The sequence below is a fragment of the Lepidochelys kempii genome, chromosome 8 (assembly GCF_965140285.1).
Source record: "Lepidochelys kempii isolate rLepKem1 chromosome 8, rLepKem1.hap1, whole genome shotgun sequence".
Classification (NCBI taxonomy): Eukaryota; Metazoa; Chordata; order Testudines; family Cheloniidae; genus Lepidochelys; species Lepidochelys kempii.
In genome coordinates this window covers 74,947,750-74,970,743 of record NC_136387.1, presented here as the reverse complement: position 1 = coordinate 74,970,743, position 22,994 = coordinate 74,947,750, and the positions used below count along the sequence as shown (strand labels likewise).

The 22,994-nt window shown below is 36.8% G+C and overlaps 1 protein-coding gene across 7 annotated transcripts in view; it reads left to right on the top strand.

The window, feature by feature from the left end:
- Positions 1-22,994, top strand: part of BTBD8 (BTB domain containing 8) — an 85,071-nt gene that overhangs the window by 24,089 nt on the left and 37,988 nt on the right. For 6 of the 7 annotated variants that reach the window (XR_012160414.2, XM_073357072.2, XM_073357071.2 and 3 more), the window contains 7 exons: positions 6,084-6,364; positions 7,243-7,360; positions 13,458-13,547; positions 16,003-16,083; positions 17,928-18,024; positions 18,678-18,766; positions 19,012-19,114. Coding sequence is in view for 6 of the 7 variants with exons in the window: in XM_073357072.2 (XP_073213173.2) it covers positions 6,084-6,364; positions 7,243-7,360; positions 13,458-13,547; positions 16,003-16,083; positions 17,928-18,024; positions 18,678-18,766; positions 19,012-19,114 (859 nt within the window). In the remaining variant the exon portion in view is untranslated. Of the gene's footprint in view, positions 1-6,083; positions 6,365-7,242; positions 7,361-13,457; positions 13,548-16,002; positions 16,084-17,067; positions 17,271-17,927; positions 18,025-18,677; positions 18,767-19,011; positions 19,115-22,994 lie in introns of those variants that run through there. The other variant, XM_073357073.2, reaches the window with a different exon arrangement.

Genomic DNA, 22,994 nt, shown 5'->3' with positions numbered 1-22,994 from the left:
ATCAACCAAACAAAATTAACAAACCTACTGCTTTATGAATATGCAGTTTATAAATTTTGAAACAGGTAATCTACCTCACTCCTTTTTTATTGAATTATGGAAGTCAAACCACTCTGTAGACAGTGTTAATTGAACAATGGGGAAAAAATGAGAAATTAAATTGTCTAATATAAGAAGCAAAAAATCCGTTTAACACACATCTTCTCCGAAGAGCAAGTTTAACTGAGCTTTACCTTAAAGAAGGGGAGAAATGTGAGTGGCTGTATGGAGCTCCAGCTTTGGGTTACTGAAAAGTGTCCAACAGAAAAACTTTAGTGTTTTTCTCAATGAAAACAAACTTTTAAAATAAACAGCTTCTAAAAATGAGTGTAAATACCTTAAATGACGAATGTGAACAGAATAACAAGTTTTGTAAAATGAGAACATTTCTATTAATTAGGAATTGCTTTTTTGCTTGTAGGTTGATCTACAAGGAAAACAGTCTGCTTCTCTTGCTAGAACTGTCTGTCTGATATCTCTACTTCATAAAAGAGAAACATTATATGGATATAAACATTTGCAAAGGAGGGAATATAATAGAAAGATCTGATGATAAAGCTTCTCGTTTACTCATTTGTATTTGAAATATTCCTGATTTTTGTACTGAAAGTTGAGGACTGAGCATTGTACATGTGAAGTTAAGATTTTGTTTGCGAAAATTCAGTGAACCAATGCCATGGGATTGTCGTGAAGATGCTATAAGGGATCCATAGACTTGTAATAAAAATATCTGAGATGAACAGAAATCTTTCACTGGGAAAGTGCATTAGTGGTTGCTTAAGGGCCAGATCTTGCTCCCTCTGAAATGAATGGTATAACTCCCACTGATTTCATTGAGAACTGAACTCTGACCAAAGTAAGGAATAGAAGCAGCTGATGCCTCATTGTGTCTGGTGAGAAGGAATTTGAAGAACACTTGTCTTAAGGAGTCAGACTATCCTCTGAGCTGCAAAAGCTGGCCAGTGGCTCCTTTTAGTGTTGCAGGGTCTTAGGGACACAGCAAATCATAAGATTGGTTTTGGTTGGGGTATAACTACTTTCTGGAACAGTGGGAGTCCTAAGTTCTGTTTTTGCTATCCACAGTCCCTAGTGAAAACCATAGTGCACAAGACTGTAAAACTTGTAAATAAAGGAAATAGGATCTGTATTGTGTCTGTGTCTACTTATTTTGTCTCCCAAGGAAATAATCTACTTCTGGGATCTAAATCTTTGTGGGCACTTAGATGTTGTGACAGTATCTTTTACAGTGTGTCAGTATTTCACTGTCATGGACAAAGTGGTAGAAAGCGTCCACTTCACAGCAGAAGTATCCTTTACAGATAAGTTATAGATTTGTGTTCCGATAGCTTCTTGCTGTTCATATACTTTACAAAGAAATGAAATACGCTTACTCTGACTTATCAGTTTACTTAAATACATCATTTATCCTGAAACTGAATTTAAAATAGAATTAATTGTCTTTTGAAAGTACTATTCTGCCTAAATTAAGCCTCAGACACATTTTTTACGACTTCAAGTTTGGTTTTGTACACACATTAGAAAGCCTTCTGCAGCTTCCTGCTTGGCCTTTTGAGGTTTCAAACATTGAGCCTATTGAACAAAGGGCAGTGAAACCGCGGTGAAGAACTCTAGGGCCACGAATGTCTGAGGATTCTTATTTGTCATTGATTGATTCTTTCACAAAAAGAGTGGATTTGAATTGGTGCTGTTGGCTTCCTGACCCCCATACCATTATCTTGCAATGGCATAGTTATAACTTCATGCAAGAGAAGACAGCAGTTGTTTAGATCTCATAGGCACCAATTAAAACATTCGCATCAACTATTCTAAGTTAGCTATTGCAGCAATAGGGAAAAACAATTGTCTCAGAGAAAAAATCATATTCTGATTGCAAGTACATCGTCTGTGGAGGGAACTGAATAAGAGATAAATGTATACTTGCTGCTCTCCAAAAACTAAGTTATTCAGTTTTTCAGAAACGTGAGCGATACAGCTCAGTTCAGTACCCAACAATCCAGGCTTGCGCATTTATCAAGAAATATTATTATTCTTGTTAGTAAGGGTCATAATCTCAAAATTAATGCAATCAAAAAATCACTGTTTTAATTATATTCTACCTGTTTCCTAATCGTAAGAAAACCAGACAAACGGAGGCATATGTGTGACCTATAAAACATAACTAGTTCTCTTAAAAGACACAGTGCAACCCTTGAACTGAATAACTTAAAACAAAAAACAACCCAAAACCTCTGCCCATGCAGGGACAGGAACTGACTCCTTTCTCACTTACACTAAGGTATTTTTATTAATTTCCATGGAATCACTCCTGATGCTTACTAGTGTAAGAATCAAATGGGGCCCTTTGTGTTGTAAGATATAATATATCTGTGGCATGTTCTACATTATACAGCTAGGTCATCCATAAGCTGCCTTGCATTGACCTAGCCTATGGAAGCATCTTCACTTAAATTTGGCTCCCGCCGACCTAAGTGCCTCCCTAGGCCAATTTAGTAACACTACCTTCCCCAAGTGGCGTAGAGTCATGGTTGATGTAATTAGGTTGACGCAGTGTCAGTGTAAACACTGTGTTGCTTACGGCGACTGTTACTGGCTTTCAGAAGCCATCCCACAGTGCCCCACGCTGACAATACAGTTATATAAGTGCTTCTAGTGAGGATGTGCATTGCCAACACACACAGCCAAGTGGGCACATGCACACAAATGATTTAATAAGTGCAGTGGCAACATAATTTTGTAGTGTAGACATGGCCTACTTTTTAAAAGTGCAATACCAATTAGTTTATCACTATTATTCTGTCTCTTATGGCCTACAGCAAGGGGTGGGACAAAGTCATTGCCGTTTCATTGTACTTGTGCTTGAGATCTTGTCAGCCCTTCAAGTGATTATCAAGATTTTAGTTCTCAACATAGTCTAGCTCAGGGAAGAAGAACTTCAGATCCTCCTTAATTTAGATGACTGATTATATGATTTCTAACAAACATATACAAGTTTCATCTGATTCCAACCCACAGTTTAAAATGTCTGGAGGTCATTTTCACATCAGATTTAGAGTGTTTGTGCCACCAGGGAGAATGCACATTCTTTAACATACTATCAATTAATGCATCAACAATGTATAGAGCCAAACAAGGGCTTCTGAGATGGGTTGGATTTTATTTTATTTTTATTTTTAGAACCTTCCCAAAGGATTTAGCCTTAGTGACCTGGCTATTGGAAGGAAATGCTTCTTCAGGATGAGTTTAAATGAATTAAAAAAAACAAACTGGCTTTTACAAAGGTATCTTTGCTATAGTGGGACTTGGAAAGATCCTGGAGTGCATGAGAAAAATGATTAGTGGTATGGTGTCGTCTTACACAGGGCAAGAGATTGGAAACAGTAGGATTTCCCCTCCTGAAAAGAACAGCTAAAGGGACTGAGATATAGTGAAAACTGATTAGTCCCTGCAAGTAATCTAAGAACCAAGAGGACCCTCCATGATATTAGAGGGCAATAAATTTCGATCCTATACAAAGAAATACTCTTATGAGGTACCTAGCCAATCTGTTGAATTCCTGGCTGCTGTGACTGGATTTTAAAAATTGGCTAAATTGATGAAAGTTTTGTAACTCTGTATGGGAATAAAATGTGAGTAATTAGATTGCATTCTTCAGAATGTGCGGTGCTTATCTTCAGGGCCCATGAATGAATTATTTTATCCCCAGACACATTGCCCAAATGATCAGATGTATTAGGAGTATGTGTTTGCAATTGCTGTAGGCAGGATGCTAAAATAATAGCCTCGTATGGTTTAGCAATGACTCTGTTTCAATTAATTTCTCCTCTGTTGCACAGTGTATTTGTACTTCCCTTGGATGTCACTGGTGAGTAAATGAATAATGTTTCAGTGTAAATCTAAGAAAAGTATAACTGTCAACACATAATAATAAGGGAAGAGTTGCAGTTTTGGTGATTTCCTTTGTACTATAAGACTAATTGAGGCCCCCTACCTTTCAATTTCAAAATTGGTGAGTCTGACTAGGGGGCAATATTCTTTGTTCAAATAACCTTGAAATTTGATTAAATCTGTTTAGGATACAGGAGAGAAGAATTTTCAAACTGTGCTGATTAATGTTTCTTATTGTTTGCCAAATCCTAGCTACAAAATGTTTTTTTTTTTTAACATAACTTTATATGAGGCTTATTTGGAAAGCTGTTTGATTCTGTGACTACATCTATCCTACTTCAGATGTAGAAAATAAATTTATTAGAATGACATCATGGAATCCAACAAAATTCCAAAAGATCATTGGGATTCTGCTCTTTGGAGCTCCTAAACTGTACTGAAGCAGAGCCCTTGATCCACAGCTGTAGATATTAGCACCTGGATAGCACAGTGTACTGGGGAAATATATGGAGGTTAAAGACCCTAACTTCTTGTAGAGGTGCAAAGCGCCCAACTGTAATTGTGTGAAGTTGGAAGAAAGCTCAATGTATTCCACTGGAAGTTGCCAGCTCCCCATAGTCAACCCTGTAGCCCTGGCATTCTTTGAAGTATGTAGAGTTCTTAGGCTGTTTCCACTCTTCTTTCCATCCCTCAGCCCATCCCAACCCAAAGATGGAAAGCCCTGTAAATATCAGGAGCTTCAGAGTTTAGGAACTCTGCAAGCACCTTGAGGTATGAAGATTTTAAAAATCCATGGGGGGTAGGGGCTTGAAGTCATACTGACCTTTAAAAGGTCTCCACTGTAACCTTGATTCGTCCAGACACATGCTCCCTTAATGCTGCTCCCAGTACCAGTTTGACTCCTCCATCCTCTTTCCTCCTCTGCAGTTTCTCATTTTTTCTTGACTAACATGTACCCTAATCATAATTTATGGAGTTGTCAGAAGGGGAAGCTACTCCACTCAGCCATAGGACATAGGTCTATAAACATAGGCCTTTTCCTAAGAAGGATTGTTTTCAATCTCCTCAGCTTGCCAAGGGCCAGGCTATACACAGTCTGCAGAAAAATGTACTTAATTCCTGATTAGACAAATATATTTATTTGCCTAATATTCACAAAAATCCCACTTGCCACAGAGTGAGTGATGTTTAAACACAAAGTAAACATATCTATAAGTATGAATCTCCTGAGCTCAGATATGTAACTATAGCTTTTAAATGAAACTAGCAAAGCTTACTGTATCTAACTTAATGTTGAAGATATGTGTATGACACCCAACTGTACTAGTGAAGTATCTCAGCTACGCACTTTGGACTTTGTAAATCCATAAAGTCCTTCATCTGAAAGTAATACATCTTACAAAGTAGGTATGAAGGGAAAATGGAAGGCTGATATTGCAAGAGGGAGGTTTTTGTGTGATATTAACTGAGTATTTACATACACTTGGTTTTCTTTGAAGTTAAATTTAAACTAAATTTCTGACTTTCTAATCATTTGTGTTTTAGTAACTACAGTGTTCCTTAGAATCTTTTTACCTCTCAGTTTTATAAATGTAATGATGAGACTAACATAAGGGAGTGCATTTTATTGTTGGTTCTGCTAAGCTGCACAGATAAATCAGCCATTCTTAATATTGGCTGTTAAGAGAGGCCAGTTTGTACCGTAGGGATCTGTTATTGCTAGTGGATGATAGGGATAGACAGAAGATATGGAGTGGTCTTAAATTTTCTTTTTAAGATTTTTCTCCCTGCAGCAAAGAAAGTAAGTTACCAAGGAATGTTAGAAAACGAAATGCAGTGCTACAGCCTTGCATTCTGGGAGTAAATTACACGATATGCAGATGCGTTCTTTTGAAGGCTGCACTAGTGCAGGGCTATAGAAATATTTCAACACTTATTTTCACAGATTTTGCACATTTTCAAGTACTCTCTTAATTGCTAAGATTTTTTTATATTCAGTATACAATTCAAAAGTAATTGTTTTCTTAATATTTTCTCTATATAAGCCTTGTTAATTATAATATATAAATGTGTTTTCGAGCTGTTATTTTGGAACATTTGAAAAATTTACATGAGTAAACTTCAGTGTCTTCTTCTAGGGTTGTATATTCGTCTGATAAAAACATTAGGGAAATCGAGGAAGAGACTCTGAGGAAAAGAGTACTGGAGCCCAGACAAACACAGGAAAATGAAAGCCTTACATCTGGTAGTCTTCAGAACACTCAAATATCAGGTGGAAAATGCATTGGAAGTGATAAAAGAACTTCTGTTAATCAGCATTTTCTGGACGGAGCCATAGAAAGAGAAGTTGTTTGTTCACCTAATACTGAAGATGAAATTCTAGAAGCCAATGATGCTGAAGGCAACGTAACTAATCCAGGTGAAGTTAGAATTGTGTTTGGATTTTGCTAGTTACCTAAACCCCAGTGTAGGTTTGTTCAAAAATTGTGGGTAAAGTTTATTATTGCACTAACAAGACCAAGATGACTATTCTTTGCTTTGGCCCAGATAATTCCCTCATGCCCTGAGTAAATGGGTGTTCCATAGGGACCATACAGGGATGTGGTAGAAACTGTATCCCTTGCACTCGTACTGCCACAGAATGAAGATGTAGGTATTGAGGAAGAGGAGCATTTTACATTGGTACCAATGCCTCTTCTGGGCTACAGCAGATGTAAGCCCAGGCCCCTTTGATACAGTGCTTCAATATTGGGTGGTCCTTCCTTTTCCTCCTTGCAGAACTTCACTGGTTCCACTGTGTTTCATGTACACGTAGTGATTGAGGGGGCAGGGCCAAGTCAGTTCCATATAGTCCTGCAAGTTGGGAAATGTAAATATCCATTTTTCATTTTGTAAGGAGTTAATAGCCTTTGTTTCTGATGTCAGAAGTAAACTTAAATTTCTTCAGAGACCAATCTCCTTGAATTGTATGTATGGTTTGTATAGAAAAGGGAACAAACAACATACATCTTCACATACAGCAATAACAGTAGCTGGTAAAACTCCCAATATCTCAGTTAAGAGCAACACATAGAAGTTATTCCCCACTACTAGTAAGTTTATCTGAAAAGGCTTTCATCAAATGTGCATTTCAGAAGGAAATAAACTATCCCATGTGAAAGCTGTAGCATGGATATAAAATATGTTGTCTTTTTAGTATGATAGATCCTTTGTTTCAGATACCTGAAATTGTTTGTAACTTCAGAATAATCTAGTATAAATTGGAAGAAATAAATAACTATTTCCCCCCATTTACAGGTAATTCTGAACTAGAAACCGCATCTGGGTTAGGAGAAGACTTAATGATGCTCTACAAGAAATGTTGTTGTCCAGATATTAATATTTGGATAGAAGGCAACCAGTTTCAGGCTCACAGGTATTTAAATAAGTAATGAATTTAGAATGTAAACTATGTCACCAGTAATCCTTTCTGTATAAAAGACTGTTAATGTTACCTAGCTGTGTTGCTCTACAGGTTTAATATAATAAAGTATTCTTAACATGTTGTCTTTATATTATTTTGTACTGTTAGAGCTACTATAATGGCTTTGCTAGTTTCACCACAGAGACCAGTATTATTTTTGTAGTAACTGAAGTGCTTCCTTGTGATTACAGCTGTCGTTCTTGTGATAACTTAAGTCTTAAGAGAAAATGTAACATGTTTTTAATACTGTAGCTCTGTGTTTTTTACTTTAGGTGCATCCTAGTATAAATTAAAGTAGAATTAGGCTGCAATATATTTATTGAAATGAAACCAGTTAAGAAAACTAAATACAGCACAGTGTTACAACTTGAAATCCTGTAAACAGGGCTTTGGAGCGGAGCCCAGAAGTGGAGCAGCGGAGCTGCAGGTTTTTGCCTAGAGCTGGAGCGGAGCCGGAGCACAGCTCCAAAGCCCTGCCTGTAAACAAATCTATGCTGTCAAAATAAATAAATAAATCTACAAGTCAAAACTGATACTAATTAATTCCTAATAAAACTAGCCTAAATAAACAGAAACCTCCTGGGATGGAAAGGAAAGGTCTTTGGAGCCCTGAAGATTCCATTTCCATTTTTTCCTCCCCTTGTTACCTGTCCACAAGAAAACAGTAACCACTTCAGTGAAGTAGAGGTGAATGTTGTCTCCTTGTCTCAAGAGAGTTACCAGCCCTTGGTAACCCAGAAATCATCACTCTGCTTAAGAACCATTTAGGACTATCATGTTGCAGTAGATAAAGCTGAGATGGCCATTCTCTCCTGTTTTCAGACAATTTATAACTTTCTGGAGAAAAATACCAAGCTGTAACCACTGGACTCTGTCCCTGCTGTTCTGATTGTTAGTTGCACACAAGTTGGGAAATCCCTGGTTAGGTTAGGTTAGATTCTCTATGGTGGGGTCCAATTTTCCATGGTTGGTTTTGATGTAGGAAGCTGGAAAAGAGCTAATTGGCATGTTTTAGAAAGCCACAACTTCCATACATATTCCTGAGCTTCCCCCATAGCAAGAGGCTACAGGGAAATGGAGGTAGCATAAGAGACATGAAAACTAAGGTCAGACCTATGATAGGGAGATCTGAACTCATTTATGGCCCCTTTACACAGCCAGAATGGTGCAGAAGGGTTGCTGGAATGATATAGAAAATATGGCCCATGCATCCAGAGCAACCTGAGTTCTGGAAGATGTGAATGTAAAGCTGTGTCTGCACTGCACACCACTGGCAGCAGCATGAATGTATGTGTAGCTACGTGCTGCAGTGAAAAGCAAGCTGTGTTCTCACTGCAATGTACAGGTGCATGTGTCGGTGAAAGTGTCTGGCAGGGGGAAGCAGGCATTTTTCTCCATTGTCTCCCATCAGATCCTTTCTCTGTTGCTGAAGTCTTTCATTGCAAAGGGGAAAGACTGGCAGCTCCCTGCGGAAGAGAGGTGGCTCACCTGTAGGGTTAAGTTATTGAGATAGGAGCCCAAAATTTGTTACAGATTATCTACTATCATAGAATATCTGTGTAAAACACCATCCGCAAAGTGTTTCCCTTGATCACGGAGGCAGCTTACCTAAGTCAGTCAGCTCATTGTGTTGCACTCCACCTTTTGGTCAAAGCTGACGTTTTTTCTCTCTCTCTGTGGGTTTTTACATTTTTGATGCATTACTTTTTTTGCAGTGTACAAATAAAGAGTAGTAAAGGGAACAAGATGACTTTCTGAGTATTCATCTTTCTCATAGGTATTTGAAAAAGCCAATAATCTCTTCTGATTTGTCCTGAAGGCAGGCATAAATCCAGATAATATTTTTCAGTTTGAAACAATTTTCCATTTTGCTTGCATTTCATTAATATTTTACATATATAATTGAGAGAGTTAGGATAGAAAAAAAAAGTCTTGTTTTCTAATCTCTCACCAAGTGAGACTAGTGGAAACGGGGGGAAATATCCATTTAATGTAGCAAGTCTGATTATTTTATTTACTACAGGAGATATGGGAATGTGGGGGGGGGTTTGTTTGTTTTTAAAGTTATGTTGGATGCTACATGTCTGAAACGGTGTTTATGTAGGTTGCTTCTCTTTGGATGATGTAGGACTGAGAAAAAGACGTTCTCATTTTCATAGAGCAAAAGAAATTTTAATGCAAGAAGGAATCTGCCCTTCCCCCCGCACCTCAAAAAACAACAAATCCATTCTGCAAGAGCTGTTTCAGTCCAGGCCATTACCTTGCCAGGATGTATCCAGTCTAGCCAACATCAGAAAATTTGGCAGCGCATCATATCAGCAGGGAAGAGGAAAACTGGGATGTTCTGAAACAGACACAAGAAAATTGGCAGATTGGTTCAGCATTATATAGAGATTTGAACAGAAGAGGGTGTCTTAAAGTGAGTCAGGGAAAGGTAACTTTGGGTATAATTGCAGTGTAGATAGCAGTGAGTTTTATTTATCATCCCAGATTATGAGAAGTGATATCCTCAAACTGCAGGCAATTTCAAGGCCCATCCTGCAATCTTTACTCATGAGAGTATTCCTTACTCAGGTAGTCCCATTAACTTAAATGGACTATTTTTTCGAGTAAGGAATACTATTTGAGAGAGGGTAACAAAATTAGGTCCCAAATACTGCAAGAGAACTGCCATTTGGTTGTAGTCCCTTGTGACTTGTATAATTAAGACTGAACAACTTACACTGCTGTGTGGCTCAGATCATAGCAGTAGGAAACCAAGGGCAAGTTTCTTTTCTGTATCAAATGCATCTGGAACCTATACAAATGTACACTGTAACACATACAAGAGACACCAATATAGCATGTTTAGATAATATCATAATGCTACTTTTTCACTGGGTAGCCATCTTATTTAACATGCATTATTTAAATGTTCAGTATCATACTAAAGCAGAGCTTAGCCTTGTTCCTGCTCATTGCTGAAGCTTGTTTGGAGGGGAATTGACAAAAACAAAGACAATATATTTAGCTTGCAGGAGAAGGTCACATGTTCAGAATTCACTTTCACATGCTCAGGGCTGTTTTGGTCTATTACAGCATCCTTGTTGGATTTAGGGGTTGACCTATTTAATTCAGATTAGGAGGATACCAGGAAAGCTTAAATATTGCTGGCTGGCTTGTGGGAGGAATGGGAGAGAGATTGTAGATTGGACATATTGGAGAAGAAAGAAACCATATGAGAGAGATACCAGTATATAAACTGACAGGGGAAGAGAAGGCAAATTGTATGCTGCTTCTTTCTTTATCCTGTACAAGAACAAGAGTGCTTTCATATAATTTAAAAGTCAACAAATTATAATGTAGATAAAAGGAAATACCATTCTTATATAGTGTGTAACCTATTGTGTTTTCTGCAAAAAGATGTAACTGAAGCAAAGTAACTTTCAAATTTGAAGGTTAATGTCAAACTATAAGAAATTAATATGAATGAGAAAATCATCCACAATTATACTAGCTAAGATAAAATATATAAAAGCTAGTCCTTGTACTTCAGAGTGTACCCTAATCATGAGTTGGGGTCAGGAAGCAATTTCCTCTCTCTTACTGCTTGCTCGCTCTTTCTACCTCTCTACTCCCACTCAAATAATCTAGTATTGCACAGCTAATTATATTATGGGGCTTTTTATACTTTTCTCTGAAGCACGTGGGCATTGCTGGAGATGGGATATTGAATTGGATGAATGATTTGGTTTGTTTTATGGGAGAAGAGGAATAAATCAAACACACTGTTTTACTCCCTATTTTGCTTCTGAGCCTGGGAATGTAGGCTATTATAGACTAGAAGGAAATAAAGTAGGGTGTTGATTAATCACACTTAAATCATGCAATGAACTAAAAAAAATAATTGTGATTTTTTGCAGTTTTAATCACACTGTTAAACAATAGAATACCAAGAGAAATTTATTAAATATTTTTGGATGTTTTTCTACATTTTCAAATATAATGACTTCAATTACAACACAGAATACAAAGTGCACAGTGCTTATTTAATATTATTTTTTATTACAAATATTTGGACTGTAAAAATTATAAACAAAAGAAATAGTATTTTCAATTTACCTCATGCAAGTGCTATAGTGCAATCTCTTTATCGTAAAAGTGCAATTTACAAATGTAGATTTTTTTTTGTTACATAACTGCTCTCAAGAACAAAACAATGTAAAACTTTAGAGCTGATAAGTCCACTCAGTCCTACTTCTTGTTCAGCCAATCGCTAAGTCAAACAAGTTTGTTTACATTTAGGGGAGATAATGCTGCCCACTTCTTATTTACAATGTCACCAGAAAGTGAGAACAGGCGAATTTGCATGACACTTTTGTAGCCGGCATTGCAAGGTATTTACATGCCAGAAATGCTAAGCATTCATACGCCCCTTCATGCTTCAGCCACCATTCCAGAGGACATGCTTCCGTGCTGATGACGCTCGTTTAAAAAAAAAAAATTAATTAAATTTGTGACTGTACTCCTTAGGGGAGAATTGTATGTCTCCTGCTCAGTTTTACCCACATTTTGCCATATATTTCATGTTATAGCAGTCTCTGATGGTGACCCAGCACATGTTCATTTTCAGAACACTTTCACTTCAGATTTGACAAAACGCAAAGAAGATACCAATGTGAGATTTCTAAAGATAGCTACAGCACTCAACCCAAGGTTTAAGAATCTGAAGTGTCTTCCAAAATCTGAGATGGACGAGGTGTGGAGCATGCTTTCAGAAGTCTTAAAAGAGCAACACTCCGATGCGGAAACTACAGAACCCAAACCACCAAAAAAGAAAATCAAGCTTTTGCTGGTGGCATCTCACTCAGATGATGAAAATGAACATGCTTCGGTCCGCACTGTTTTGGATTCTTATCGAGCAGAACCCATCATCAGCATGGATGCATATCCTCTGGAATGGTGGTTGAGTGCATCTGGCACGTAAATATCTTGTGACTCCGGCAACAAAAGTGCCATGCGAACATCTGTTCTCACTTTAAGGTGACTTTGTAAATAAGAAGCGGGCAGCATTATCTCCTGCAAATGTAAACAAACTTGATTGGCTGAACAACAAGTACGACTGAGTGGACTTGTAGGCTCTAAAGTTTTACGTGGTTTTATTTTTGAATGCAGTTATTGTTTTGTACATAATTCTATATTTGTAAGTTCTACTTTCATGATAAAGAGATTGCAGTAGAGTACTTGTGTTAGATTAATTGAAAAATGCTGGTTTTTGTTTTTACAGTACAAATATTTGTAATCAAGCATAAATATAAAGTGAGCACTGTACAGTTTGTATTCTGTGTTGTAATTGAAGTCAATATATTTGAAAATGTAGAAAACATCAAAAAATATTTAAAGAAATGATATTTTATTATTAACAGTGCAATTAATCACGATTAATTTTTTTTAATCTTTTGATAGCCCGAAAATAAAGTATAGCTCTTCTCATGTGTTCATGTAAGAAGCACACTCTATTTTGTTGGAACATACTAATATATTAGAATAGACTGAAACTTACCTTTTGCTAGGAGATGGGTAGTTACTCTGGAATGACTGAAGCTTTAGCTATATCTTTTGTAAACATTTCTTTGTTAAAATCAGTATATTATAAGTATCAGCAAGAGGTCCAGGACATAACTGTCTGAAGTGTTGTTATATAAATAATTTGAATTTAGTGTTACACTGTAATATGATAAAAGTTGCAAACTTGTATCTGAAAGATCTATTCCACTTTCTCTTTTGGAGGAACAGGTAAGTCTTGCGGCAATTTATTTCTTCTGTTTTATGTGAATACTAAAGGTGTACTAGAAACTAGCTTTAACTGAGAACTTTCAGAGTGGTATTAATTTTCCTCATTATTATAACATCCTCAGATTAGTTGCCAAAGATACTGGGAGAAAAAGATATGCAGTGCACAGATACCTTGATGTGTCAGGGGCAAAGATCTGAATTGATCTCATCTAAGATTTTTCTTGTAATAAACATTATTTCACTAGATACAAATATTTACGTTTTTCCCTCTCAGGGCCATTTTATGTGCCAGATCTAGTTACTTTGCTGCTATGCTGAGTGGAAGTTGGGCTGAAAGCTCCCAAGAGCACATCACTCTTCAAGGGTAAGCATAGTTTTTGCAAGTCATATGGGAGCAAAGGTAGGCAATTTAAAATCACTGCAAATATGCAGTAACCATGCTACATACAAAGCAATTCATAGTAATCTGCTGTGATACTTTTTTTTTCTTCAATTTAATAAATTTCTGGAGTAGTATTGTGACTTTGTTAGTAGAATACAGTGGTTTTGATGTTCCTCTTAAATTTATCAGTTGGGGGAAGAAAGGGGGAGCATTCATCAACTTCATCCTTTTCCATAATCTACATTTTAGTGTCCCACAGCCTATATGAAAGTTTTTTTACTCCTCTTCTATTTAACCTCACGTGTGCCACAAAAATGTGCCCTAAATGGCTGAGCTGTCTCATAAATTTTCATGGCTCTTTAGGATGCACATTTAGGATATAAAAGCAAATCAACTATTCAGTTTATAGGTCACTTTTAACAAGTGTAATTCAGGATCATTGTACACTAGGAAATTGAATCATGGTTGGAAACATTTTGTCCACAAGTGCTCAGAACAATATTGCTGCTAGTGTATAGCAAATAAAACTCTTCTTGAGTCTTATTACATATTGTATGGATAAATCAGGGACTTTGATGTCTCTGGGGATGTCAGTTCTGTTCCTTTCAACACCTCAAAAATTGTATATATAATTTCCATTAAATATTAGTAGCTGTTATCACATAATATGTAATACTGCTTTACAAAGTGTACCCAATGTACACTAACCCTGATGCTCTCTAAACTAATGGAAACTAATATGGCATTCAGGTCATTCAGACCCACTTTTCTTTACAAAGAACCATGCACATTATAGAGCGTTAGAACATGTATACACTTTGTCTTGATATAAATGGTATGACCGAGCAATCCTCCCCTAGTTTTTCCTCATTTTAAATTTCCTATTTTAATAACATTTCTGTGACATCATGACAAAGGTATTGTTTTGACTTGTTTTATTTTTTTAAACTACTGAAGCATTGTTATATATTTCTCAGTTGTATATCTTTTATGCTATATAGTGAATTTAAAAAAAAATCAAATGACAAAGTATAATTTTTGTACCTTGCCCCCATCCTCCCCCCAGTAATTCATCTCCATCTTTCTGAATAGCTAAGGAATTTTTTAGTAAAGACTTTCTCCTGAATATTGTTTAATCTTTTTACAAGCATGTTTAAGTCTAAATAATATCTTGTGGTTTCCAAGAGCTAACTAGATCCATTATTGTACTACTACTACCTTTTCAAGTTCAGTCTTCTGCTTTGTGCAGATTTTCATGCTGTCTTTATAAACACTTATGAATAAAGTGCATATGGCTTATTCTGAAATAATAAAAATGCTGCTTAAGATAACAGCTGTCAAGACAGCAGGGAAACCTTTTCTTGCTGTTTTTATGGCTATCCTGTGTGCTAATGTAGAGAGAAACAACTGTGTTGATTTTGCTGCTTAGCATGTTGCAACCAATTTTGTTCTTTGTTTTTAGTCATCACTGTCTGTTGCTTCAACATGTTTAATGTTTTAAGAGGTCTCTTATTAACATGTGTGAGTAGTCCCCATTTACACTAATGGGCATGGCACCTGCATGTTTTGGGAATTAGACCTTGAGATTAGGATTAACACAATAATGTAATTATTCTGAAAATTGTGTTCACCAATATAAATCCTTCTTCCATTGATTTTGATGGTAAAACTCCCATTATCTGTAATGGTGGAAGATCAAGCCCATAGAAACTTTCTAAATATTTTGAGATCTGACTTTTTACTATCACAGTGCAAATGATAATACATTTTTATGAAAAGTAAAAGTTTAAATATACTCTTAGATTTAAGAAATCCATAAATCTAAATTCTAATTCTAAAATTGTTTTTAAACATATACAGTTAACATGAAAAATGGAGTGTTTTCTAGTGATATGTCTTAAGAAGATGAAAATACATTGCTTGAACACACAATGTTAGTAAAAATAATCTCGAGGTTAGAGAACCACTATAAATCTCAGTAACAAGTAATTTTAGCCAGGTTATAACTTCAATCACAAACGCTGCTAGCATTATGAAGCTTCAGTTGGACTACTCACATTAGTGAAGTTACTCACAAGCTGAAGTGCCATAGATTAAACTTGGAAACTGCTTTAATTTTATTATATGCAGTGTATTTGTAGCAGTGTTAGTCCCAGGGTATTAGACAGACAAGGTGGATTAGGTTATATCTTTAATTGGACCTGAAGAAGAGCTCTGTGTAAGCTCAAAAGCTTGGATCTCTCACCAACAGAAGTTGGTCCAATAAAAGATATTACCTCATCAACCTTGTCTCTTTAATTTTATTAGTTCATTTCCTTTCCATAATTTTTCATATGACCAGATGACACATCAACCTTCTGAACCATTTTATAAAATGTCAGCAATGGATTTTCTTTTGAACATATCTCTTGTAGTGATTTTCCTTTCTGTTTTGCAGCATAAACCAAGTAGAAATGAATGTCATATTGTATTTTATATATGGAGGAATGCTGGACTTCCCAAACAAAGCTGATGCTAGGTATATGTCAACTTTTATTATTTTTAATTGCACTTCATGCCTATTCTGCTTTTTCTCAGTTCAAATTCAAATGGAAAATGCATCATGTAGTATAAATAAGACAAAGGTGTCAAATGTAATGATCATTGCACCTAAACATATTTTGAAGAAATTCCAAAAATAATATAATTTTTAGATAGATCGTGTTGTTTATTCAGCAGCTACTGGAAAAGGTGGACCAGCAGCCCTATAGAAAATTATATGGGGAGAAAAATGTTTGGAAAACAAACAGCATAGCCTTTTATGCTAAAATAATTTGACACTTTGTGCTGTACATTCTGTTTTTACTCAGCTTTTAGAACAATATGGACAGAGTGAGATGATACTTTGTAACAAATATTTAGAACGTAATATTTGAAAGAACTTTTTGAACTAGTGAGATGTCCCATTGTTTGTAAAATAATAGATCCACAGAAAGTAGTTGAACAGTAACATGAAATACTTGGAGGCAATCTTTTTTAAAATGTTTGGTCTAAACCCTCTCCCCAGTGTATAGCTGGTGTAAACAACCCTAGGGAAATCTGTGGGTCTTGGGAATGGTATAGAACTCATCCATGAAGGTAGCAGGCTGTGTTGGAGCCACTCCATGGCTGCTAATTCAGCCATTGCATGCCCCCCAGCAAGGAGATTTTGACATCTGCAAAATCATGGATGCCCTGGGCCCACTCCCAAAATGTTCCTCGGTGGTTGCACCGATTGGAGCTGTTTTACATACCTCACAGCGTACATGCATACACACACTCTTGGTTGATTTCCTATGTAATCTGCTCGCCCCCAATTCTTTTCTGTAGAATTGCACCAGTTTTGTTTCTCATTAGGGATTCCGTGTCTATTAAATTGTAGTGGAGTGGTTTAAGATTTCTGGGTTTGTTCATAAACTTAGATGCATACTTACATTTGCTGGTTGGATGTTACTAACATACAATATTACAGTATCAGGATCACAAACCAGTAAAGAAGAGTTTTGAAATATTCGTTGTAATCCGTTCTATAGAAGCTGTTCTTAAGTGTGCTAGTAGATGTCAAGAACATAATTTCTGAATAGTGAAAATCATTTGTTGTTCAAAGCTTATTCCCCCAAGATGACATGGAATTGTATTTAAAATGTCCCCTACAAATCCTTGCCTGGAATGGGCCATATCATAGAGGTATTAATTATTTTACAAAATTAGTAGTTTGTTTACTATGCTTTTCTGTTATTTGGAAGTGACTCTTATTTGGAAGTGATGTAATTTTCAGATGCCAGACTACATAACCCGTAACATCATTTATAACCCTTATAATGGGCAGCCATGAAATGCCTAAATCATCCTACTGCAGCAACTAGAAAAGAGCACTTGCCCTCAAAATGGAGAGGTTCTGAAAGCCCTGTAAAAAGTTCTGTGAGCTTCAGCAAGCAGCTCTAGAGGGTTACTCTGTGTTAGTTGTAGGGTTTTTTTTTTTTAGCTAAGTTTGTTTCTGTTTGAAGACTGTATTTTGGAAAATTCTAGACCAGTGTTTTTTAACCTTTTTTCATTTGCAGACCCCTAAATAATTTTGAATGAAGGTGCTGACTTCTTTGCAAATCTTAGACAGTCTGCGGACCTCCAACGGTTCGCAGACCGTGGGTTGAAAAACAGTTCTAGACATGTACCATGTGCTTTATACTTACTCAATACACAGTGGTGTATAGAAACTTCTGACTGAGAAGAAAAAAAGGGTTGGGAGGAGGTCATTTGGATTGTAAACTGTCTTGTAAGCAAAAATGTGAACTTCCAGGTTGTATGGTGATTTTATGATTCCTATCATTACTGCTTTCACTTCAGTCGAATACTCAGCGTTGCTGATATGTATGGGCTAGACGGACTGAAAGAAGTAGCTATCTATATTCTCAAAAGAGACTACTGCAATTTTTTTCAAAAGGTATGTGTATATCTTTCAGTTTTATACTACTGTGTGAGCCAAAATGCCTGTGGGGGGGAAGAAATGTAATTCTTCTTTGTAAATCAGATTCCTGAGATGTTTAACAACAAAGAATCATTCTGTTACTACAGAGGGTGCTAGGCCGGGGTCTGCAGTTCCTACTCTCTTCTGCGTAATTCCATCAAGTTAAAGGGGATTACTAATGGAAATAAGGCCTGCAGGGTCAAGTACCTATTTGTACAACAACAATGAAGTAGTAATATAAGTTTAAATTCCTTAGAATGTTAGCCATTGTCATGTAGCTTTATATTGTTGAGGGTTGTATACAGACATGTTGCATTCTTGGGTAGTAGGTGTCATGGAAGTATATTTTTCAGGTATTTCTGTTCAACTGAAAATTGAAAGTTGAAAATTCAAGATTTTTGAGTTGAATGTGTCCATTTTTGAGTTGAATGGGCATATATTAGGCCCAACCCTGCAACATTGCACTGATTTCAGTGGAAGCAGGAGTAGTCCCATTATGCATAAATTCCCACAAATGTAAATATTCTGGTCACTGACAATGTTTCCGGCTAAACTGAAGACTTGTATATCTGCATGGTTTCTATAAGTCAGAATGTACAGTAAGTATGATTATTTTCTCACAATTTTAGCCTATTCCTGGAAGGCAGCAACATGTGCTAGAATGCCTGGCTATTGCTCATTTCATGGAAGTTGAGAATCTTTATGCTGCTTGCATGAAGTAAGTGAAATAAAATGCATTATGGTTTATGCTGTCCATTTTCACTGTTCATTCTTTAAATTAATATGTTTTGACAGACTGAACATAATTTTGGGAGGAACTTAAAGTTCATATTTTAATCTAGTTTTTCCATGAAAACTCTTGGGGCTCATTTATGTTAGCAGAGGTGAAGATATTACATCAATAGTTTTATAAAATGTCATCTATGTTCCTTATTTAGGTAAGTAAAACTCTTATTTTAACAGATGGATAGGAAAACATTTTGTGAAGTGTTGGTCAGAGAGGAGCTTTGCCAGTTTACCCACTGAGCTTCAGAACAACTGTCTTACTGTGATGATTCAGTCTTTGGTAAGTATGTACATAGTGAGAACTTACATGTATGTTACTTTAAAATTGTGCTTATTTAGCTTTGCAAAGGAATTAAAAAGTCAATTAATATTAAACAGGCCTTATTAAATGTATAGTAGATTAATCATCGTAAATGAAAAATCATTATATAAATGAAAACACAAGAACATTGATATGCAAATACAGTCACACTGATGTTTCATGGAACACATGATGATGGAAAATCTCAAACGACTCCAAAATATAGCCATTTAAGAGGAGTTTATCAGATTCAGTATTCTGACAGAACGTTATACATTCAAATAGAGAGAAGGAGCAATTGTAGTAATTGTCAGGTTAATTCTTATACCAGACACCAGAGGTAAAACTCTGGCCTGATTGAAGTAAGTAGGAGTTGTACCACTGACTTAATGGTTCCAGGAGGATTACACCCCAAATTTTAATTTGGAGACTTATGCATAAGGTGGTTGGTTGGGGTGTTTTTTTTCTCTAGGCTTCAGGTGAAAGTGTTTGGCTATCAATGAGTGGTCACTAGCCATCTACGTATAGGTAGGGCCTGTGTCTGTCATGGATTCCGTGACTTTCTGCGACCTCCATAACTTCTGCAGCAGCCAATGTGGCTGACCCCAGGGCTGCCCAAGCAGCTGGCACCAGGGACAGCTGGAGCAGCAGCAGGATTGTTACCACAGGGGGCAGCCGGAGTAGCCCCTGCTCAGTAGCCCCCGACAGCTTGTGCTGCTAGCCCCTTCCCCCCCCAGCAGCGCCCCCCCCGGATAAAATTTAGTTGGGGTATTTATAGTACAATTATGGACAGGTCATAGGGCCATGAATTTTTTTATTGTCCGTGACTTGTCCATGACTTTTATTAAAAAAACTCATGACTAAATTTTAGCCTTACATATAGGCAACTAATCTCTCAAAATTGTTAGTGTCTGTAATTTTTGGTTGTCTAAGCTTAATATTAAGCTGTTTTATCTTCCGTTTTACAAATGGTCAACATTGATATGACCTCTGAATGTATCCATCTTCAGACCTTACCAGTTGTTGTTAGTGTTGTGTGTTTACATTCAGCTCCAGATTAGAACTGCCCGAATTTGCAGATTTCCCAGTCTGGTATTCATGGAATGAATATCTGGATTGATTTAGTGGGTTAGATTAAAATCTGATTTATGCCAGCTGAAAATTTGAGCTAGAATGTACACTGTATCACAGCACAAAGAAATATAGATAGCTTTCAGGGTAAAAACTATCTTTCTGTCAAAAAGTTACATGATACCTAGGATGAGATTCTCATCCCCACTCTAGCTGCTTCACAGTGGCTAAAGGGGCTGAAACAGTGTTAAAGAGGCTCTAAAAGACCTGTTTTCAGCTGGGTATGGTTTCTCCATGAACGCACTATAGAGTCAACCATAGTGTTGTCTTCTGATGACCCCCACATAAGCCCTGGTATAGGGTGTGTGCTGGGGGCAAGGTGGGCGGGGTTGAGTTGCAGCATGCAGTGCCACAGAGATTCTGGGCAGTGCTGAGGCCCATCGGGTGATCCTGGGCAGCTGACAGGCCTGTGGAATCCTCTCCAGCCCCAAGAGCAGCCAGGATTGAGAGGACACAAAGGTGGCTTAAAGCCATCTTGCCCCCATCCTGTTCCTCCTGGGCTGAAAGTTCTGGACTGTCCCTCTTAGATGAGGTCTAGTAAGGCTTCACAATCATGGAGTTGAAAAATAAATCAACACACCTCTTCCACTCTCTTTCTGCCTCCCAAAATCGTATGTGGCATCTATTCCCAACATTTCCTGAGACTGAAAATTTTCTAGTGGTTTATGGGGTTTTGCACATTTTAAAAACTTGCCAAGCAGCCTTAATATTTTTGCAAACAGTCTAATATTTATAGATATTTATTTTACTTGAGCTATTATATTTTACAAAAAACTTTCTATACTGTGCATAGTACTTTTTAACAGTTACACCCGGTCTGTAAATCTGAGCTTATTGGTTCTTTCATCTGTCAGTCTTCGCCATTTTAAGTTTAAAAGCCAATTAAATATAATAATGGAATGCTTTCTTCTGCTGTGCACAATTTCCAAACTGTACAGGTGTGGGCTTGAGTAGAATCTCTATTGGCTTTGTGAGCTTTCATTGAAACAACATTAAAGGCAGCATAGAAGCCAAACGTTTTCCAAAATACTGAGCTGTTTCTCTTGCTCCTGTATAGCAAATCTTGAGAGGAGTGTGAGGTATATGGAGAAGTAGACTTGCAGCGGAGAGACTCTTTGGTGAAAAGCCACAAAGATTGGTACAAGAAATGAAAAACTGCTAAGCATGAGTGCCATTTAAAACCACATTAAGGGTGCTTATCCTGGTAGCGTCACAAACAGGTGTTTGGAAGCAACCATTTTTTAGAAAAGAAAAAGAAACTTCCTCCTAGAACAAAACTATAGTTATTCACAGTTCTCTCTTACCCTAGAGATAGATCATGTATGGAGGAATAAAATGCAGATAGGCCCAGTCCTGTAAGATGCTGATTTAACTGGATGCTGTGGAGGTGTTTCATATTTCACTATGATGCTTAATGGGCATCGTGGGCACTCAGGACCTTGCAAGAAAGAGGTAGATGCTCCTCATCTTGTGAGTGAAGACCTGATCCTCCACTATTAAAGAGGCTTGTAATTGAGCCAGTGGGAGCAAGTTCGAACCCTAAGTGCATCCTAATCCTTTATTTTTATATGCACATATGAAAAATAGGCTTTGTCCATAACAAATATAAAAATAGTTGAGCGAGGACTCGCAGGAAGTATACTGCTAGTTGAAATATACACAGAGAAAATACATGCTGTGTTTTTCTTTCTCTGAGCTGAAAGTATTTGAGCTTTCTTGGTAAATGTGAATCTGAACTTACAACACTTTTCTGTCATGTATTTAGTTGAATTTAGTGTTTTTCTTTTCTATAGCAATCTAACTAAGATTAAGCAAATTTAGGCTTTTTAAACCATCAGTATGTTTTCTCTTTCCTACATTGTTTTTCACTAATTTGTCTTTGCTTTCTCATGATTAACTCTCATTCCATAACAATTAGGAAATTGTGAAGAGAACTAGAAATTCTGATTACTTTACAGGTTTACTACTACTTTGTTTCCATTAGGAAGAATACACAAGACCCTGCTTGGAGAAAACACTGTTTACCTCTGACAGCATTTTTAAACCAAGATAACAGGGGAAAAAATAATTAAGCTTATTGAGCATATTGTATAATTTATCAACTGACCTGGCAGGTCACATATAATAGATATTTTAATCTATTTTACTGTGGTAGATAATGACAAATTGTAAATTACTTTTAAGGTGTGTGTTAGTAGGTGGTGATATGGACATTGGTGATGAGGCCTATGTAAGTACTTAGATTAGCTGTGAAGCATCAAAAATCACAGTGTAGCTAAATTAAAAGGGAGGAAATGTTAGGAAACTAATTATGTTTAGCACAAATGCCACCTGGATCAGCTCATTCCTTCCTATGGAAAACTTGGGGATACGGAGGCTAAGTGAGAATAAAATTCTGTGAAGTCCAACAGTTGCTTCATTAGACAGGGTTGGGGGAAGGCTCCTACAATGTCTCCCAGCCACCTAGAACTCTCCCTGCCCCTTCTGTCAACACTCTCTTATGACAATATTATCCTTTCCGTTTAACTTTTCTGTGAGATTCCATTTACTAGTTTAGTGTTTGGCATTTGTTTGTGAATCTGCCTTCTCTCTAGGCAGCAAAATATAATGATGAAAAGAGGGAAAATATAATAAAATCCCATTATGAAAACATTCTCCCCAGCATCAGCAGAGAACAATAGAAGCAACTGAGCCCACCAGACTTATTAAACTAAAAAAAAAGGTAGTG